Below are 18839 nucleotides of genomic sequence, written 5' to 3'. Positions count from 1 at the left end.
CACTCGAGACTGACCCGATAGCAGTTTTAAGAAGCAAGGGAACTTACATACCAGGCTTGTGTAAAATGCCAGGTCCATAAGTAGATCGTAACAGTTTATACAGATGCATTAGCCTGCTTCAGCCACATATTCTGTCCAGAAATTCTCAACACATTATTCTCTCAAGGCTATGGTGTCAAAAATTGCTCCAACTGTGGGAACAGTGGACAGAAGTTATATTCCAAGAATGCAGAAGGGGTGAGGAGCCCCTGATTGGTCGCTCTTCTCCCAGGTCAAGTGGCAGTCATGTCCTTTCCATGACCTCCTCTAACAATAATATCAAACTACTTTGTATCCTACCTTATTCACTTACAGTTTATCTTTAACATCATTATGTGCTGCTTACCTTATCAAAAGATTCTAAATTTTCATTTAATTTATATATCAATGTATCAGTTAATGCTTGTTTTAAAATTAGTGTTTAGGGGCACCTGGGTGGCTCAGTTCATTAAGCATCTAATCTCGGTATCAGCTCAAGTCATGATCTCGAGGTTCATGGGATGGAAACACCCCCAATCTGGCTCTGCGCTGGGCATGGAACCTGCTTAATTAAGATTCTCTCTCTCTTCCCTCTGCCCCTCCCCCACTAGTGTTGTCTCTCAAAAATAAAGAAAAAAATTCGTTTTTAAACCTTTCTCATTTCAATCCTGTAGTTGGTTAATTTTTAACAATAGCGTTTAAAGTGGACACTTAGCCTGGGTGGCTCAGCCGGTTGAGCGTCTGGCTTTCAATTTCGGCTCCGGTCATGATCTCAAGGTGTGTGTTATGGAGCATTGGACTCTATGCTGACAGTGTGAAGCCTGCTTTGGATTCCCTCTCTCTCTCTCTCTCTCTCTCTCTCCCTCTCTCTCTCTCGTTCTCTTCCTCACCCTCTCGCTTTCTCTCTCCCTCTCAAAATAATAAAACATTTTAAAAAATATTTAAAGTGGACACTTAGAGTTGTAACAAGAAAAAATACTTTTAGGTTTTTTTTTAAGTGTTCTAGAATACACGATCACAAATGTTAGGTATATAGGGAAGATACTTCCAAACACATAAAATTGTGGAATTTAAAAAGAAACTTAGAGCTATACTCTACTTCACTATAATGTCTTTCTAAGGCATCTTTGTTCCATATAATTTTTTAAAGCTATATCCTGTCTCTCCTTGATACTTCTAAACATCCCAGTGCTTAAAAACTAAAACTTTTCTAAAAACTTCTTTTCTGTATAGCTTAAAAGTTGCCTCAACTTTAAAGCTCACACTAACACTTGCTACTCTAGCTGATATATTTTCTTGCAATAAACTGAAGTATGCGTCCCACCAAAAGTAATTTCCTTTATCACATCTCTGCCTAATGGTGGTAACTATACGCTCTATTCTTAGTAGATTTTATCAATCCATGGTTTTCCTAGATAGCTTGGGGTTTTCTCCGGCAAGTTACCATATTCTTTCTATCTAAGTTTTAGGTATCCTAGCTTATGTAGTGTCAAAGAACAGGGGCTGAGGGGCCGATTTACAGTCATTGTCTCAACTGTCCTTTCCAGAGACACTTTCCCCCATCTGGTCTGCGAGCATCATCAACCCTCCACACCTGTCCTCTCAGAGGTCTGGGTTCCCATTTTGTCTCTGAGTCAGACTCAAGGAATCATGCTACTAACTGCTGACACAGTTTCCAAAAGGTGGGTCAACCAGGTTTCGCACACATTTTCTGCACACTTCTTAGAGGCGCAGAATAAGTGGACCACTTTCCGCCACCACTCTCAGTCACTACCAAACTCAGCAAAACTATCTCAGGGTCTCTCCGCCTCAATACACTGTGAAATCTCCCTACTTAAGTGCCTGACCACCATGTTAACTCAGCCAGATGTGAGATCTCAGGAGATTGTGAGCTTCATATGATAAAGCCATGTATTTTGAGAAGTCCACATGGAAAAAGTATGGCTTGAGCTAACCTTAAAGAATGAGTAGGATTTACAAAGACAAATGTGAATGAGAAGAACATAGTGGAAATTTTGAGGATGTAGGCAAAGGCACAGAGTATGAAATACTCAAATACAATTACAATGGAAAATTTTTAAGTAAATATATCTGATCAAGTTCCTATTAATAACTGATAACAAGAAATGCCATTATTGTTCTTTTTCATTCTAATGCAAATATGACTTCTCTGATTATCTTTCTCTTTACATATTTGGGAAGAAAGGAGATACAATGATACAAGGAGATACAAGAAAGAACAATGATTCTACTTGATCATAGAATAAGGTTAAGTCTCTTTAACAAAAACCTGTTAACCCAAGGAAGACATTTTCCCCAGAATAACTAGATTCTCCCTTACTGTGGGTCCCTGACCTCTGGCAAACTCTTTCTCTTCCAAATGGCTGAACATTAGGATGTGTCCTAGCTAGTCTCCACACCAAGATCTAAATTGGCTGCTAAGAACCAGAGTGCTATCCAAAACTGGGAATATTACTGGTTAAATCCATATCTATTTTTAATTTAAAAAATCAACACCCTTTGGATTTTCAGGGAATGAAAGTGTTTTAACATGTGCTAGTATTAGGACAACACTAAAATTTCATGGAGGAATTCACAAAAGGATGATATATGGGTTGAAGGAGGCAAGACAATTACAAATTGGAGAGCATTCAGATCCTAATGGAGGGTTAGAACTTGAGGAGCTATTAACCTTCCTCCAAAAAGCAATAAAGAAATTCCCACAACCTTTGGAAGTGGATTCTAGTGAGAAGAGCAGCCACTTGTCTCCAAATTCACAAGACGCAACACTGAGTAAAGGCTCACTGTCCTCCTCAAACCAGGTGACTCTATTGTTCCTGAGTCACAACAGATGAGTTTTAAATTTTGCCTACAGTTAGGTCATAGGATTTTTTATGGAGCAGCATATACAGGGCTCATGTTTTACTAATATAAAATTAATCAGAAAGCGCTTTGAAGATGAGGCATTTGTAGGAGTGCTAAATATGATCATTATCATAACACACATAAAAGTCATGGGATTTCATAAGCTAAATAGGTAGAGAATGACTGCGCCACACAGCACTCGAGGACGAGATGCTGCAGGAACACTCTCCCAAGAGACAGCAGGCATGGACACCGCTGCAGCCCAGGTAGGCTGAAGGCAGGTGGGAGGCAGGATGGTTTGTCATTTCTCCTCAGGGAAATTCTCTGAAGGGGCCAAATTAGTTAGTTTCATTTGTATCCTAAAATTCTTTGTAAAAATAACCATTTTATAACAATAGGAGCAATATATACCCCAAATGAAAGAAAAATAAGAATGACTAAGATGGATAAATTTTCATCATTAGAATCCGTTTGGCTTGTTAATTTTTGTGAGACAGCTTCCCAGCAAAATTAAAGCATTCATGAAAAGTATGCTGAAACTGATGAAGTCAAATAGAGGCATTTTACTTCTAAAAAGAATTTCATCCTGAAAATGGAAAGAATACAAGATAGTTACAGGTATCTATTTCTAATGATGTGTGTCAATAATAGAGACATCGATATTAATGTTCACAATATTCTATTTTACTTTCAGGATGTGGCAGACAAAAGTTCTAAGTATTAATTTTTAATTATTGAAACATCATAATGCTTCATGGCTAGACATTTTTTGGTGGTGTGATTTAAAATTTTAGCTGGAAACACGAACAGGGAATTTCAGTTTTTCCCATTAGCTATGCCATATGCTCAGATAGCAATTGGCCTGAAAATCAAACAAATGGGCTGACTGGTTCCATAGTACACACAGATGAACAAACAGTTTTTGTGTTTTGGTTCTTAAGCTAATCAGATTAACACAAAGATAAATGTTCACATCCACATTAGTCTATCCTCTAACAAAATGAAGGCTTTGATAGACCCCTTGAGTCTTGCCCATATGCTTGATAAAATCTTTGGGCAAATTTTCTGGTTGCACTATCTTGCCAACATCTAGATTCTAGGTGAGCAGTTTAAGATTGTGCAGGATGTAACTTCACAATAAACAGCTTTAGTAATCAGTCACTTACATATTCACATTCATATTTAGCTTAATTAGCTATAAGAGAATCCCTGAAATGTTTTCCAAATTGTTTTCGTTTATCCTCACGAGTTAACAAAAAGTCTAGTAAAAATGTTTAATCTTGGCTGTAATGTGTCTTATGTCCATGTTAACTCACTCAACTCCTTATGCTCCATTATCAGTACATGAGAAATAATGTGTAGATATACTCTTGTTTCAGCCATTCAAAGAATTAATAATTTTTAAAGTACAACTCACCAGAAAGCCACTTTTTCTGAAATCATTAAATAATCCTCAGTGTCATTACCATGTTGTCATTACACCTAAATAACTTCAGCATACACTTGGTGAATAAATAAAATACTTTGAAAAACTTAACACATGTTGCTAAAATCAAAACAAGTTTTTCTATTGTTTTCAACTCTACCCAAGACCTAATTTCTGTCAAATAGTCTATTTTCAACCAACATTCCAAATAATAATAACACTTAGAAAAAATGGAATTCATATGTCTGGCATTGTTTTCTAGAGGAATACTTAAAATAATTGGATATTTATAAAGCTTAATTTTCCTTTTGAATTCAGGAATACATGCACATGCACACATACATGCATGCATGTGCGCACACACACACACGCACACACAAACACAGGGGACTCTACCTTCTAAATCAATAAAACCTTTTGCAAGTAGGAAGAATGTCTGTATCTTAAAAAACTCAGTTAGTGGGATGCCTGGGTGGTTCAGTCAGTTAAGTGTCCGACTCCTAATATCAGCTTAGGTCTTGATCTCATGGGATGGAGCCCCATAGTGGGTTCCATGATGACAGCACAGAGCCCACTTGGGATTCTCTCTCTCCCTCTCAATGCCTCTCCCCTACTCATACTCTCATGATCTCTCTCACACACTCTCTCTCTCAAAATTAATAAACTTAAAGAAAACTCAAGAATGACATTTAGTTCATTTGCCTTTAAAATTAATTTTTATTCATTAACCAAAATTTTACATTTATAAATCAAGACAGTGAACTTACTGTAGTGATCTCAGATTTTAGGTGTAAGAGAAGTGAGAGTTGCATGTTAGAGTGGGCTAAAAACAGTTTAATTTTCCTTCTAGATATCAGAAAAGAACCCTAGTCTTAATTCTAATGCTAAATATGCTGACAATCAAAGGACAAATATCTACCTGGAGTGCTTATCTTCCCCAAGTTTGAAGGGTCCTAAAGAGAAAATACTGCCCTACATGTCCTCTTTAAAATTAGGAAACCAGTATGGGTGATTTCCAAAGTCGCTTCCAGTTCTAAAAGACTACGTGTCTCTCAGTTTAGGAACTTTACACTGGAGAGAAATTTGAAGTCAATCTCCCTAGTAAACAAATTCTTATTGACAAGAATCACTTTTTATATCAGCTTGTAGACTAATAAGAGGAAACAACAAATAAAGTGTATCTGTGTATCTATAGGTTCAATTATTGTACATTTGCCAGTATTCAATTTTTTTAATGTACAAAAGGAGCAGTTTTTATATACTTCAATCTATTAGAAGGGGACAGTTGAGATAAATAGAAAATATACTTCAAGTTTTTGCTACCAATTTCATGCTACAATTAATACATTTTCATTGAGGCTTATTCCATGGCAGGCTGTGTTGAGTAAGATATGCAGACATAAATGCAGATATGAAGGAGGATGCTTTAAGATAACATACTCATCTATGGGAATTAAGTTTCCAGGGTTTTACCATATAATTTAGTCATTTATATTTCCCCCAAATTTTAAACACTATTCTAGATTCAGTGAGTTGGTTGGATTGTAGATATTTAGAGGAAAACATTTTTCATAGTTAAGTGTCTTTTAGGAATTTTTATTTTATTTAATATGAGCCAAAACTATTTATGGGCATTATACTTTCATAGAAATATTAAAATATTAATTTTTATGTACAAAGTGAAAACCTAATTTAGACAGAATGTATTTAAATGGTCAAAGTAATTTTTAAGTAAGATGAAACTTCTAAAAACATGAGACTTGGAAATTTCATCTGCATTGGATATCTAGCTAATATTATCTCTTCAGGAAGTATTACCTATTCCAGAAATGAAAATTAACTAACTGAAAAAAATAAATTTTTGATAGGTATTTGATTCTGTTTTCAAACAAAAATAAAATAAATGTAGGTATTTTAAATTAATCAGGATTAATATGATCATTTCAATGTATGTTGACATAAATATATGAAACACATACACACAAACATAAGTATACATGGAATACTGTACATAGGGTAAAAAGTATATAAAATATTAAATACACAATATAAATATATAAAGTATGTAATATAAACCAAAATGTTATTGACTGAATTGTGTCCCCTCAAATTTCATGTCTCAAAATCCTAACCCCTAGGATCAGAATCTGACTGTATTTGGAGATAGGGTCTCTGGAGTGGTAATTAAGTTATAAGGAAGTCATTAAGATGGGCCTCAATCCAATGTGGCTGGTGTCCTTATAAGAAAAGTAAATTTGGACACAGACATAGGCAGACAAAAGACCATGTGAAAACTGTGGCCATCTACCAGTCTAGGCGGGGAACCTCAGGAGAAACCAATTCTGCAACACCTTGATCTCAGCCTTCTGGCCTCTAGAACTGTGAGGAAATAAATTTTTCTGTTTAAGCCAGGAAAAAAATAAATAAAGAAAATAAAATAAAGAAAAGAAAGTATTTAAGAGTGAATGCCATGATGATGTAATTATTTTTCTATAACTACTTTAAAATGTTTTCAAAAACAAATGAAATACTGTAAAATGTTCACAGCTCTTAAATCTATGTGAGGGATAGATGTAGGTTTATCACACTGTTCTGTTTTTAGGCATATTCAAAGTTTTCCAAGATAAAATATAATTTCTCTTGATTCCATTACCTTCACCATTATAGTCCCATTTGTTTATTACCTTCTTCAGTGATCTTTTAAAGAATGGTCAGTGGTCATTGTCTCCAGTCACTCTACTTCCGTTCTCTTTGACACCACCTCTAACCATTCTCTTCCCCTTCCACCTCTAAAACTTCTTGCATCAGGGTCATCAATTACCTCTATAATGCTGATCCAATGGTCCATTTTTAGTGCTCATTTGCTCATCCTGAGCTGTTAGAAACATTTGACACAGTTCATCTCCTTCCTTATCCCTGATACACTTCTTTTGGCTTCCAGGACACCACTGTCTCTTGCTTTTCCTCCTACCCTTATAGTCAGTCTCCTTTGCTTGGTCTTTCTCTTCTCCCTAATCTCTTAATATGAGAGTGCTCAAGTGACCATGTCCTGGTCTTCTCTATCTATACTTACTCGCTTGGTAATCTCTTCTAGCCTCAGATCCTAATCTATATGTTGAAGAATTCTACATTTATATTACTAGCCCCAATCTCTATCTCAAACTCCAGACTTGTATATCCAATCTACATCTCCATTTGGTTGACTAGGGAACATCTAAAACACACAAAAAACAAAAGTGAACTCATAGTTATTCCCTCAAAACTTGATAGATTAAAAGGCTTCCCACCTTAGTTGAGGATAACTCCCTCATCAAGCTAAAACACTGAAAACCATCTGACATCTCTTTTCTACTCATACTCCACACCAATCCAACCATAACTCCTACCAACTCTATACTCAAAACATATCCAAGTTCAAACTCTTTTCATTTCCTCCACCTGTACCACTCTGGTCCAAACCAACATCAAATTGTGCTTGAATTATTATAATCATGTCCTGTCTTGTCATTCTGTTACCATCTTTGCCCTCTATAATTTACTTTCTAAAAAGCAGTCAGAGAGATCCCATTAAGAAAATAAATGAGATCGGGGCACCTGAATGGCTTGGTTGGTTAAATATCCAACTTTGGCTCAGATCATGATCACACAGTTCATGGGTACGAGCCTCGCACCAGGCTCTGAGCTGACAGTTCAGAGCCTGGAGCCTGTTTCGGATTCTGAGTCTCCCTCTCCCTCCGTCCCTTCCCCACTTGTGTGCTCTCTCTCTCAAAAATAAATAAACATTTTTTAAAGAAACTAAATCAGATCATTATACTATTATGCCCAAAGCCCCCAAAGCTCACATTTCACTCAAAGAAAAAGCCAAAATTATTACAATGACCCACAGAGCCCTAAATGACCTGGGCTTTGGAACTTTTCAAAATTATTCTCTTCCTACTATTATCCTCATTCACTGAGTTGGCCACAGTGTTCTCCTAACATGCCCTGCCAGGCATCCCTTTTTCTCATAGCCTTTGCAGAGTTGTTCCATTTGCATGGGACATTCCAGAAACTTGTATCGCCAACAACATCATAGGTTTCAAGTCTACTCAGATTTTACCTTCTCAGTAGGCCTAACCTGACCACCCTAATCCCACATCCTGCCACTACCATCTCACGTACACTCCCACATTTCTGACCTTTACCTAGCTCTACTTTTCCTATAGCACTTAAGATCTTTCTACCAGTTATATATCTTATTTATTAATCATACTCTTTGTTATCTCTCAGTAAAATGTAATCTCCATAAGGAAAGATAACTTTATTCCTGCTACCATGCATAGTCTATAGAACATCTGTAAATATTTGCTAAATTAATATTTTAGTATTACACTATTCATATGTGCTGAAAAATAAGCAAGCCAAATATTATATTTACTACTTTTACATGTTATTTTTCAAGCTCAGCAGATCATTGAATCCACAGGTAATGTAAAAGAATCCATTTTTATTCTTAATATCAAATCCATACAATTTCTGAGAGTGTCCTATATCTTGCTAATATTAACACTTGCTTTTCCCATACCTTTCTGCTCAGAGGAACAGAGCCAAACACAAAAATGAAACTTACAATGTGTGGAAAGATTTCCCTGGGTATCTTAATGCTGGTTATTGCTGCTGTAATCATCGGACTCATCGTTTACTTTGTCACTTATGGTAAGTAGTCACTGTGTCTAACTGGCTAATCACACAGAATTATTGATTCCCTTGTTGGGAAAAATATGAATTTTGAGAATGGAGGAAACAAAGAAATCAGACAAGATTATGTAGCAGAGAATTTCTTAAGTTTAATAGCATTTACTACAAACTGTTCTTTAGTGACCTTTGGCTTAGGGTATTCTAAATGCAGAGATTTGGTGTACTCTTTTCTTAATTCCTGTTAAAGATTTGGGTTCTGGTAATATGTTGATGAATAAGCCACAGTTCCTACCTCTGTTGAACTTACGACTTTCTGAAGAGATAATTAATGAGTTAACAAACATAAAAGCCCTACACTATGGGATTGTAAACTATTTTGTTTCAAAGCCTATAATATTTTCTTCCCATAAAATTCTTCCTAAAAAGTAGAACATTCCCTACCTTTGAGGGATGAAACTTTAAAAGGACAATACAAATACAAATTTTTATATATTTTGCATAAAATAAGAAAAAAAATTATGGGATCCTCAAGATCAATCTTTCTCAAACACAGCACTTTGTGCCAAATTTGTCTTGTGCTGTTCTTATTACTTTCTTTAACCCACTATTTCCTGACCTCTTCAAGAATGAGGACCCTTTTATAGGAAAATAATTTTTTTCTACATTCCCACAAGAGAATAATTACTTTGTTGAATAAGATAATAATGACAACTATAAATTTAGCAATTCTTTTAAAATTAACTTGTATTTAATTAACTACGTCTACTTATGTCTGAAAATCCGTAATACATATATATGCACAAGAATCATCATTTTTTAGGTCTAGAACAATGCCTGGTATATACATAAATATTTCTCCCTAGAATCATCTTCTGCTACCCCCATGCCACTATCCTATCTAATTCATGGCTCATAAATTGGGTACCACTGCTTTAGAATAGAGTAGTATTTTCTGAAAAAAACACATTTAGGAAAAAAGCTGTCTAGCTAAGTAAACAACCATTTCAGTTTATAAGGTGAAAATAATTTCCATAGAGACAAATAGAGCTGTATACAGTGGAGTAAGGAGGCCATCTCTCCCGAAACTGTTTATACTGCAATGCTTCATCTTCCACACACACCCTTCCTAGACACAGACTGTGTGAACACGATCCTTAATAGATTGTAAGCGACTACCACTTCCAGGCCAAGAGTCATAATCATGGCATATGCCCATAAATCCTTGAATAAGAGTTGCTCACTCAAGGGATGGACACAGAACCTGAATCCTTTCATCAAAAGTATAAAAGTGCCAGAAACTAGAAAGAAGAAAAGATATTTAAAGAGGTTATCTTTGGGGTATGCCATAAAGTTTTTATACTACTAAAATCTCCCCAATATATGAATAACAGATGTTCTCCCCCTTATGTCAAGCTGAGTTTTGAAAGAGAAACCAATTTCAGAAAAGTTCAGAAAAACCTAAAAGGAAATTAGTTTTAAGTATGTACTACGTTCCTAGAGTAGTTAGATGACAACTATGTTCCTAGAGTAGTTAAAGCTAGATGACAAATTCTTAACCATTCAGGGAGCTAGAGGGGTCCATATCCAGTTAATGAAGTGGGAAAGGAATAGCCGGACTGGGTAAGTAAAACGCTTGGTAAGAGGGGAAACAAAAACAACAACTTTAAATCAAGTTCAAACTTTGATTTAAAAATAGACCTGGGTTGGGGCACCTGGGTGGCTCAGTCGGTTAAGCATTCAACTTCAGCTAAGGTTATGATCTCATGGTTCATGAGTTCAAGCCCCGGGTTGGCTCTGTGCTGACAGCTCAGGGCCTGGAGCCTGTTTCAGATTCTGTATCTCCCTGTCTCTCTGACCCTCCCCTGCTCATACTGTCTGTCTGTCTGTCTCTCTCTCTCTCTTAGAAATAAATAAAACATTAAAAATTTGAAAAAAATAGACCTGGGTATTTTAACTTCTGAATTGAGACCATGTTTTGTGGTTTATAGTGACCGTAATACTATTTGTTACTAAAGAGTTTAAAAACAAAATTGTTTTTATGGTTACATACTACAAATTATACTTGTTTGTAGTGCCAGTGTATATATTTGTGTGTGTGTATGTGTGTGTGCGTGTGTGTACGCACGATTTGCAATTTATTTTAAAGCAATATTCTATACAGATATGTTCAGTAGGCCTAGAAGAAACTACCCATGTGAAAATGAATATGAGTTCTAATATATTTAAGATCTCACTCTTAGAGTTAGCGATACCTATTTCCCAGAAATTATAAACCTTAGTGACTTATACAATCTTCTGAAAAGGAAAAAAAATCCTAACTAAATACTTCTGCATCAGAATAGGTAAGTTTTGTTAACAATTTAAGTTTTCTCAAGTCATAGTAGACCTGTGGGAACAAGAAGAGAACCTCCTGAGACTGTGTAAAATACTTTGATAGGGCATATCTTTCTAAAAATCATTGGCTCTTCACCTTAAGTTTACATACCTGACGCCACAATATCTCGTATGAACTAAAACATTAAATGAATCAGAATGATCCTTTTAAGAAATCTACATATTTGTCACTAAATAAACCAAATCTCAATCTGATGAACCAAATTTTATACTTTATACCCAGATGCTGTGTCATGGCATCATACAGAGGCAGCCTTACGATGCTCATCTTTTAGATGAAGCTTTCAGTACCATTTGAATATTTTCTAGTTCACTATGCCAGACTCCAAACCTGAAAGTGATGAGCCATCTCCTCACAAAAACTGGAAAGATGGCTGGAAAAACCAAAGCCCCACACAAATGTTCACTCCAGGATACCTATCTTTTTCTGCTTCCCATGACTCTATATAATGATAATATTGTGTCTTCTATTTGGTTAGCTTTTTAAGAGATAAATAGATAAGAAAAGAAAAGAGAAAAGAAAAAAGGCATCTGAAACTACCCAGATTCAATTCAACAAGCATTCATTGGATGACTACTATGTACTTACTGGCAAACCCTAGCTAGGTGCTATAATGGAGGAATCGCTGTAATGAAAGAGAGCTGATAGAGCATCATACTAGTCTTGAACTAAAAGCATTCAGCACGGTCAGCACAATTGTCTAACAAAGGGCCAGAAGGTAAATATTTTCCTTCTGATGAGCCATGATAGTCTCTATTACAATGACTTGAGTCTCTGCTGCGCTAGAGTAGACAATACATAAATAAATAATTGTAGTGTTTCTCAATAAAACTTTATTCATAAACACTAAAATTTGAATTTCATATAACTTTCACATGACAAAATATTATTCTTTTGACTTTTCAACTTTTAAAAAAGTAAAAGCCTTTCTTTGGTCACAGGCTCTACAGAAACAGGTAGTAGGCTAGATTTCATAGTTTGCTGACCCCTAATCCAGAACAATGAATTTTAACCCTGCCTGCACCTAAGAATCATATTAGAAGGAATCTGGCAGAGAGCAATTGAACCAAGTGAATGAAGTTAACATCAGCTGTAATGGGACAAATTGATATCAGGTGCCCAATATTTGCCAAAGGACACATAATAACTGCTATTTACTTACTGGCCAGAAAAGCAAGTAAGTTATAATTTAGATCTACTCATGAAGATATCAGTTTTATTCAAATGTCAAGCCATATAAAGCGTCCATTCTCTATAATCTCTAATAGTGTAGTTAAGTAAGCTTTCTTCAGCATTTTGGAGAGCATGTATCTTCCAATTACTCTTCATCAGAAATTTCTCAGTTATTCTGAGCAATTAATACCATCCTGATGAGATATGCATTTTCTTAATCCTGGTCCACAAAGAGCTGACAGAACATGCCGAGGAGACCTAAACACTACTCTCCTTTGTCACCGATATCCCAGGACCTACCTCCTCCCCCATAGGATTCACAGATATCCACACCTTCCCAAGTTGATTTATCACAAAGGGAATATTTTCAGTAGTTGCAGGTCACTAATTCATGTTAGGAATTGCTTAAGGAATATCAAAAGTCTGAATGCAGAAAGGGGAAGTCTACATTGAGAGAGGGCTCTGGGCTATAGGGGAGAAGGAGCTAAACTTGACTGTCATAGGAAGACATAGGAAAAAAAGTAGTTGAAACAAACTTGTTAGGCAGGAACACCAGAGGTATAGAAGTAAATGTCTACATGTTCTAAAACAATGGCCTTGCAGGAGGAAAAGTAGACACAGGCCCTGACCCAGGAAATAACACTTACCTGAGAACCTTCCATTTCTGTCCTTTCCTCTTCCTTCACTGTGTTTCTTCCTTAGGTGAGATTATGTAGAGAAGTTACATCGCATCTTGAGACCACTCCTTTAAAGGCTTCAGCACAGGCCCTTCACCTGCTACCACTGCAGCCAGACAGAAGGGCCTTGAAATACAAGAAAGGCCTCTTTTTGGTCTTTTCTCTCAGGAGAGTTTCAGAAATAATAAGTTCCTACATGGAGTCTCACCTTGCCTATCTTACGGGAACTTCCCTTCCCACAGATGCTCCAAAATTCTCCTACAGCATGGATAATACAGGCTACACTGACCTGCCCCCACCAAATCCAGGTAAAAGAGATCCTATTACCTCCTCTTGAACCAAAGGCTACTCAACTCTCAGAAATACACTCCACAGCCCTCATGCTTAACCCTGGCCTCACCTTAAGATCACCTGGAGTACTTAATTACAGCATTGATGCTCCCACCCAGAATAGACAGACTGTGAGAGGGCACAAGTGATGAGAGTTCTTAAAACTCCACCTGTGATCCTCATTAGAAACCCAGGCTGAGAGCCACTCACCCAAGCCTTGCTTCTCAACCTTTAAAGTGCATAAAAATCACTTGAATGGATGTTAACCAGACTTACTGTGCTGATATAAATACATACATATATACATAATATATATATATCTTTATATACATGTATATATTTATAATTGATATACATATATCAAATCATTACATTGTATACCTGAAACTAATATAATGTTATATGTCAATTATATCTGAGTTTTTAAAAATCACTAGGAAATTTAAAACATGTTTTAATGAAAATACAAAGAGGTGAATCAGTCAGGATCTAGTCCTCCCTGGAGCCCTTAAGCCTAGCTCAGAGTGTGTCCTGGATTATTTGAAAAATATGACTCTTCTAGGAAGGAAAAGAACAAGAAAATAACACTTAGAAGATATTCTAGGTCATAAATGTCTTGTTGCTCAAGGTCTAGGTTACATTTGAAGGAGAAGAGCTAATTTTTTATTATGATAGTCTGCTAGTTCTTCTGAATGCCAAGACTTAACACTCAGTTTACCACTCTATCTTCTAATTGTTTGGTGTCTTACATGATACCCGAACTAGACAATGGCTTTTCTCTTTAGTGTTTGAAATTTATCTCATAGTTCAAGAAGTTAATATAACCTAACATTGCCGCAATGCCACAGATTCTCAACCTTGATATTCTAATAGAGAAATAAGAAGTCATAGAGTATTTATGAATAAAAATATATAACAATAAAAATGCCATGGTCTTCGGAATTTTCTTTTCCAGATTTATTGAGATATAGTTGACACATAACATTGTGTAGCTGAAGGTGTACAATGAAATGATTTGATATACCATATTGAATTGAAATGATTACCACCATACACATATATTATTTCAGACGTTTCATTGTTAGTGTATAGAAACACAACTGGTTTCTGTATGTTGATTTTATATCTTGCAAATTTACAAAACTCAATTAGTGCTAATAATTTTTTCTGGGCTCTATAGGATTTTCTATATCACATCATCTGCAAATAATGACAGTTTTACATTTTCCTTTCCAATTTGGATGCCTTTTATTTCTTTCTCTTGCCTGATTGCTCTGGCTATAACTACTAATACTATGTTGAATAAGAGCGAAGAGAGTGAGTATCCTTGCCTTATTCCTGACCTTACAGGAAAAGCTTTTAACCTTTCACCATTAGTTATGATGTTGGCTATGGTTTTTCATATATGGCTTTTATTATGTTGAGGTATGTTTCTTCTAGACCCTATGTGTGAATGTTTTTACAACGTGAAAGAATGTCATACTACATTTTGTCAAATGATTTTTCCTCACTTATTGAGATTATCATGATATTTATTTTTCTTCTATTAATGTAGTGTATCATATTTATTGATTTGTGTATATTAAACCATCCTAGCATCCCAAGGATAAATCCCATTTGATTATGGTGTATGATATTTTAAATGTGTTGTTAAATTCAGTTAACTAGTATTTTGTTGAGGATATTTGCACTTATATTCATCAGGGATGTTAGTGTGTAGTTTTCTTTTCTTGTACGTCCTTATCTGGCTTTAGTATCGGAGTAATGTTGGCCTCATAAAATAAGTTTGGAAGTATTCCCTCTTCTTCAGTTTTTGGAAGAGTTTGAGCTCTCTCTCTTTCTTCCCCCCCCCCCCCCCCCCGCTCCTCATTGTGAACTCCTAGTCTATGGAATGGAGAGGTACAACAGGGCCTGAGAAAAGCTGAAAGAAAAAAATTAATTTATACTGTATTTGATGTATTAAAATAGTATAGTCCAGTTTAACACTCAACTCTTTGCTTTACTTTTCTATAATTTTAAGTTTGACTTCTTTCTTCTATTTACCTAATTTGCAGTACGTACAAGTCATGCTTCATTTTACTTTCTCCTTTATTCATTTTCATATTCTAGGTGCTTCACAAATGATAAAACATAGGACTCCGTTGATCTTCCTAAATTGTAATCCATGAAGAGCACAAAAACTAAGATAATGTCTATGCTTAAATATCATTTCTCATAGTAACATATCTCTCTCAGATGACCGAAACTCGAAAGCTGGTACATTAAAGTTTTACATTAAAAATTCTGAATACATCTTTGGGTAAGGTTATAGAGCTAGGTAATGTCAATAAACATTGCTCTGTCAAAGTTACTTTAACAATCATTAGGAATGAAAACTATTTAAATGTTGAGTTACCTGCAATTTAATCAGAATATTAAATTTCACATGATTCTCTTAAGAATGAAAGTAGTTACACAATGAATGAAGTGAGAACTACTTTTTTTCTCTCTCCTTTCCAGCAAAGACACCTTTCTACTATCATATCAGCTTTAAAGTCAATAATATTGATTATGACAGCAAGTTTGAAAAACCATATTCACAAGAATATATGGACCTAAATAAAAAGATAGTATCTTTGGTAAGTTGACATTTTTTTCTGTTTATTGCCTTCTAAATGTTATGTTCCTAGAAGTGCCAGAATCCTAATAATAACCTTCCAAGTTAGAAATGATTTATAATTTCTTATTATTTCTTACCACTATCTTAGTTCCTGATTAAGATAGTCCTTTTATTTTATTTTATTTTATTTTATTATTATTATTTTTTAAGATAGTCCTTTTAGAAAGAGAATCAGACAACATGTTCAGGAAGAAAAATGTAAGAGGGACAAATTTAGAGAACACTTAATAAATGCCTGACATGTGAAAGACAATGAACATTTCTAATGTATTAAAAAGTGAATAAAATACATCCTATCTTCAAGATATCTGAACAAAAAAATTGTTGTTTCTGATCCTAAACTAAGGAGTCCTTCAAGGAAGAATGGCCAGTGTAGAAGCGAACATATAGCCCAAAATAAAGATCTCATATCTCCTCAGTGTGGTAAAAAATTTTAAATGCCTACTTAAGAGTGTGCTCTAAGTTAACCTTTAGCTGAGTAAAAACCTAATGAAAACTCTTGACTACTCCTTGGACATAAGCTTCCTTTATCATATATACACTCTGATTAGCTCAAGTAATTCTACCAAACAAACCAAATATTGCCAAGAGCAGTGGTGGCATCATTCGCCTCCCATTTCTCCACATGCGTTCCTGGCAGGACATCTTCGATCTGACTGAAGCTTGCAGTCTTTCCATAACATCCCTCTACCTCCAAGTTTCTAATAAATTCAGTCTTTAAAAGTCTTGGTATGTTTTTACCATTATACTATGAGTTAGTATATAGAAAATGGAGAAAGAAAATTCCCACTTGTATTGTAGCTTTATGATAAAAAGGAAATAACAAAGGAGCGATATAAAATGGTTAAGAACAGGCCTGGGACTCGGAGTCTTATTCAAGTCTAAATTTAGGCATTTACCAGCTACATAAACTTAAACAAATCACTTAATCTCTTCACATCTCAGTTTCTTCAACTAAAAATGATATGACAAATACCTATATCATAGAATTGTTGTAGGCATCATATAAGATGAAACACATCATCATCTTAGCAAAAGTCCTATTATTCTGTAAGCCCTTTAAAAAAGATAACCTAAAAATATACCTAAAACAGAGCATCGTTAATATTTGTAATAAGTTATAAACATAACAAAGTTAATATATAACTTAAAAAAATTCCAAATATACCCAAACTAAGAAAATCATCTTTTCTGCTATAAATTTAGAAGACCAATTCATTTAAATCAATTAACCTGTGTTTATATCAAAATGAATATTCTAAAATTGTTGGTTTTAATTAATTATCATATCATGTTAGACCAATCCTGACACATTGCTTCAGACCCCTTTAGCAATCCTCATTCTCAGTTTTTAACTCATTTGTATTTTTTTAAATGTTTATTTATTTTTGAGAGAGAGAGAGACAAAGAACACAAGCAGGGGAAGAGCAGAGAGAGAGGGAGACACAGAATCTGAAACAGGCTCCAGTCTCCAACCTGTCAACACAGAGCCTGACATGGGTCTCAAACCCAGGAACCATGAGATCATGACCTGAGCTGAAGTCAGACATTTAACCAACTGAGTCAACCAGGAGCCCCAACTCATCTGTGTTAAAACAATCATCAGGGGCTCCTCGGTGTCTCAGTTAGTTGAGCTTCTGACTCTTGGTTTCAGTTTAGCTCATGACCTCACCGTTCATGAAATCGAGCCCGCATCCAGCTCTGTGCTGACAGAGCAGAGCCTACTTGGGATTCTCTCTCTCCCTCTCTTTCTGCCCTTTCCCCATCCTCTGCTCACTCCCTCTCTCAAAACAAATAAATAAACTTTATTTTAAAAATAAGTAAGTAAATAAATAAATAAAACAATCACCAGATAGTTCTCATACTTTTTCTTCTACATGTGTTAAAGTGCCTGCTTTTTCACACCATTCTGTTTTCACTTAATACAATGATGCTCTGTGTATTATAATTATTACTGTACATGGCATTCATAAACACAACACTGGTGATAAGAGCACAAAATGGAGCTGTGAATCATCCATCAAACTCACCTTTTAGTCCTTATTATAATACCTACAACCTGTTCATCTTCTTGTGATTTTCATTAAATAATTCTTGTGATGATAGACTGTAAAAAGAAGAAAGAAATTTGATAAAGAGAGATGGTGCTTTACTATGAATGGTAGTCTTTTACCTACAGAGACTAGGCCTCCATAGGGAATATTCTCATGTTTTAAATATGTCGTTTTCTAGCAGACAACTCAAGAAAAAATCTCTATGTCATTTCCTATTTTTTGTAGCTCTCCAACAGATATGATGCCCTACTACAGCACATAGAAATTCTAAAAATTAGAGTGAGGTAGTACCTTAACAATAATAATTAGCTTTATTAACCATCAGTATGGGCTTCAGGGCTTTACACATTAATTTCTTTACTCCTCATACGTTCCCATTTTCTATATGAGGAAACTGAGGCACTAAAAGGCTAACATACTCAGGGAAAGTATGCTTCCCACCTTCTTTATGATTTTTCTGTGCTGTAATTGAAGAGCATACATATATAAAATCTTGAGCAAATTTCAGATTATATCTATTTCACATGGCCGGTCAAATGTTCAAAAATGTTTAAACAAATTCTAT

General features: G+C 35.3%; 1 protein-coding gene across 1 annotated transcript in view; it reads left to right on the top strand.

The window, feature by feature from the left end:
* The first annotated feature begins 3062 nt into the window (after nucleotides 1–3062).
* The window catches only part of LOC120222175 (transmembrane protease serine 11C-like), a 53760-nt gene continuing 37983 nt past the window's right edge, over nucleotides 3063–18839 (top strand). Inside the window, exons 1-4 of the mRNA XM_039219886.1 lie at nucleotides 3063–3149; nucleotides 5160–5311; nucleotides 8886–9004; nucleotides 16061–16179. Of these exons, the coding sequence (XP_039075817.1) occupies nucleotides 3063–3149; nucleotides 5160–5311; nucleotides 8886–9004; nucleotides 16061–16179 (477 nt within the window). The remainder of the gene's footprint in view (nucleotides 3150–5159; nucleotides 5312–8885; nucleotides 9005–16060; nucleotides 16180–18839) is intronic.

Source organism: Hyaena hyaena, unplaced genomic scaffold, assembly GCF_003009895.1.
Source record: "Hyaena hyaena isolate Hyena2069 unplaced genomic scaffold, ASM300989v1 scaffold_846, whole genome shotgun sequence".
Classification (NCBI taxonomy): Eukaryota; Metazoa; Chordata; class Mammalia; order Carnivora; family Hyaenidae; genus Hyaena; species Hyaena hyaena.
Note: the sequence above shows the minus strand (reverse complement) of the source record. Positions and strands in the feature narration are given on the sequence as shown.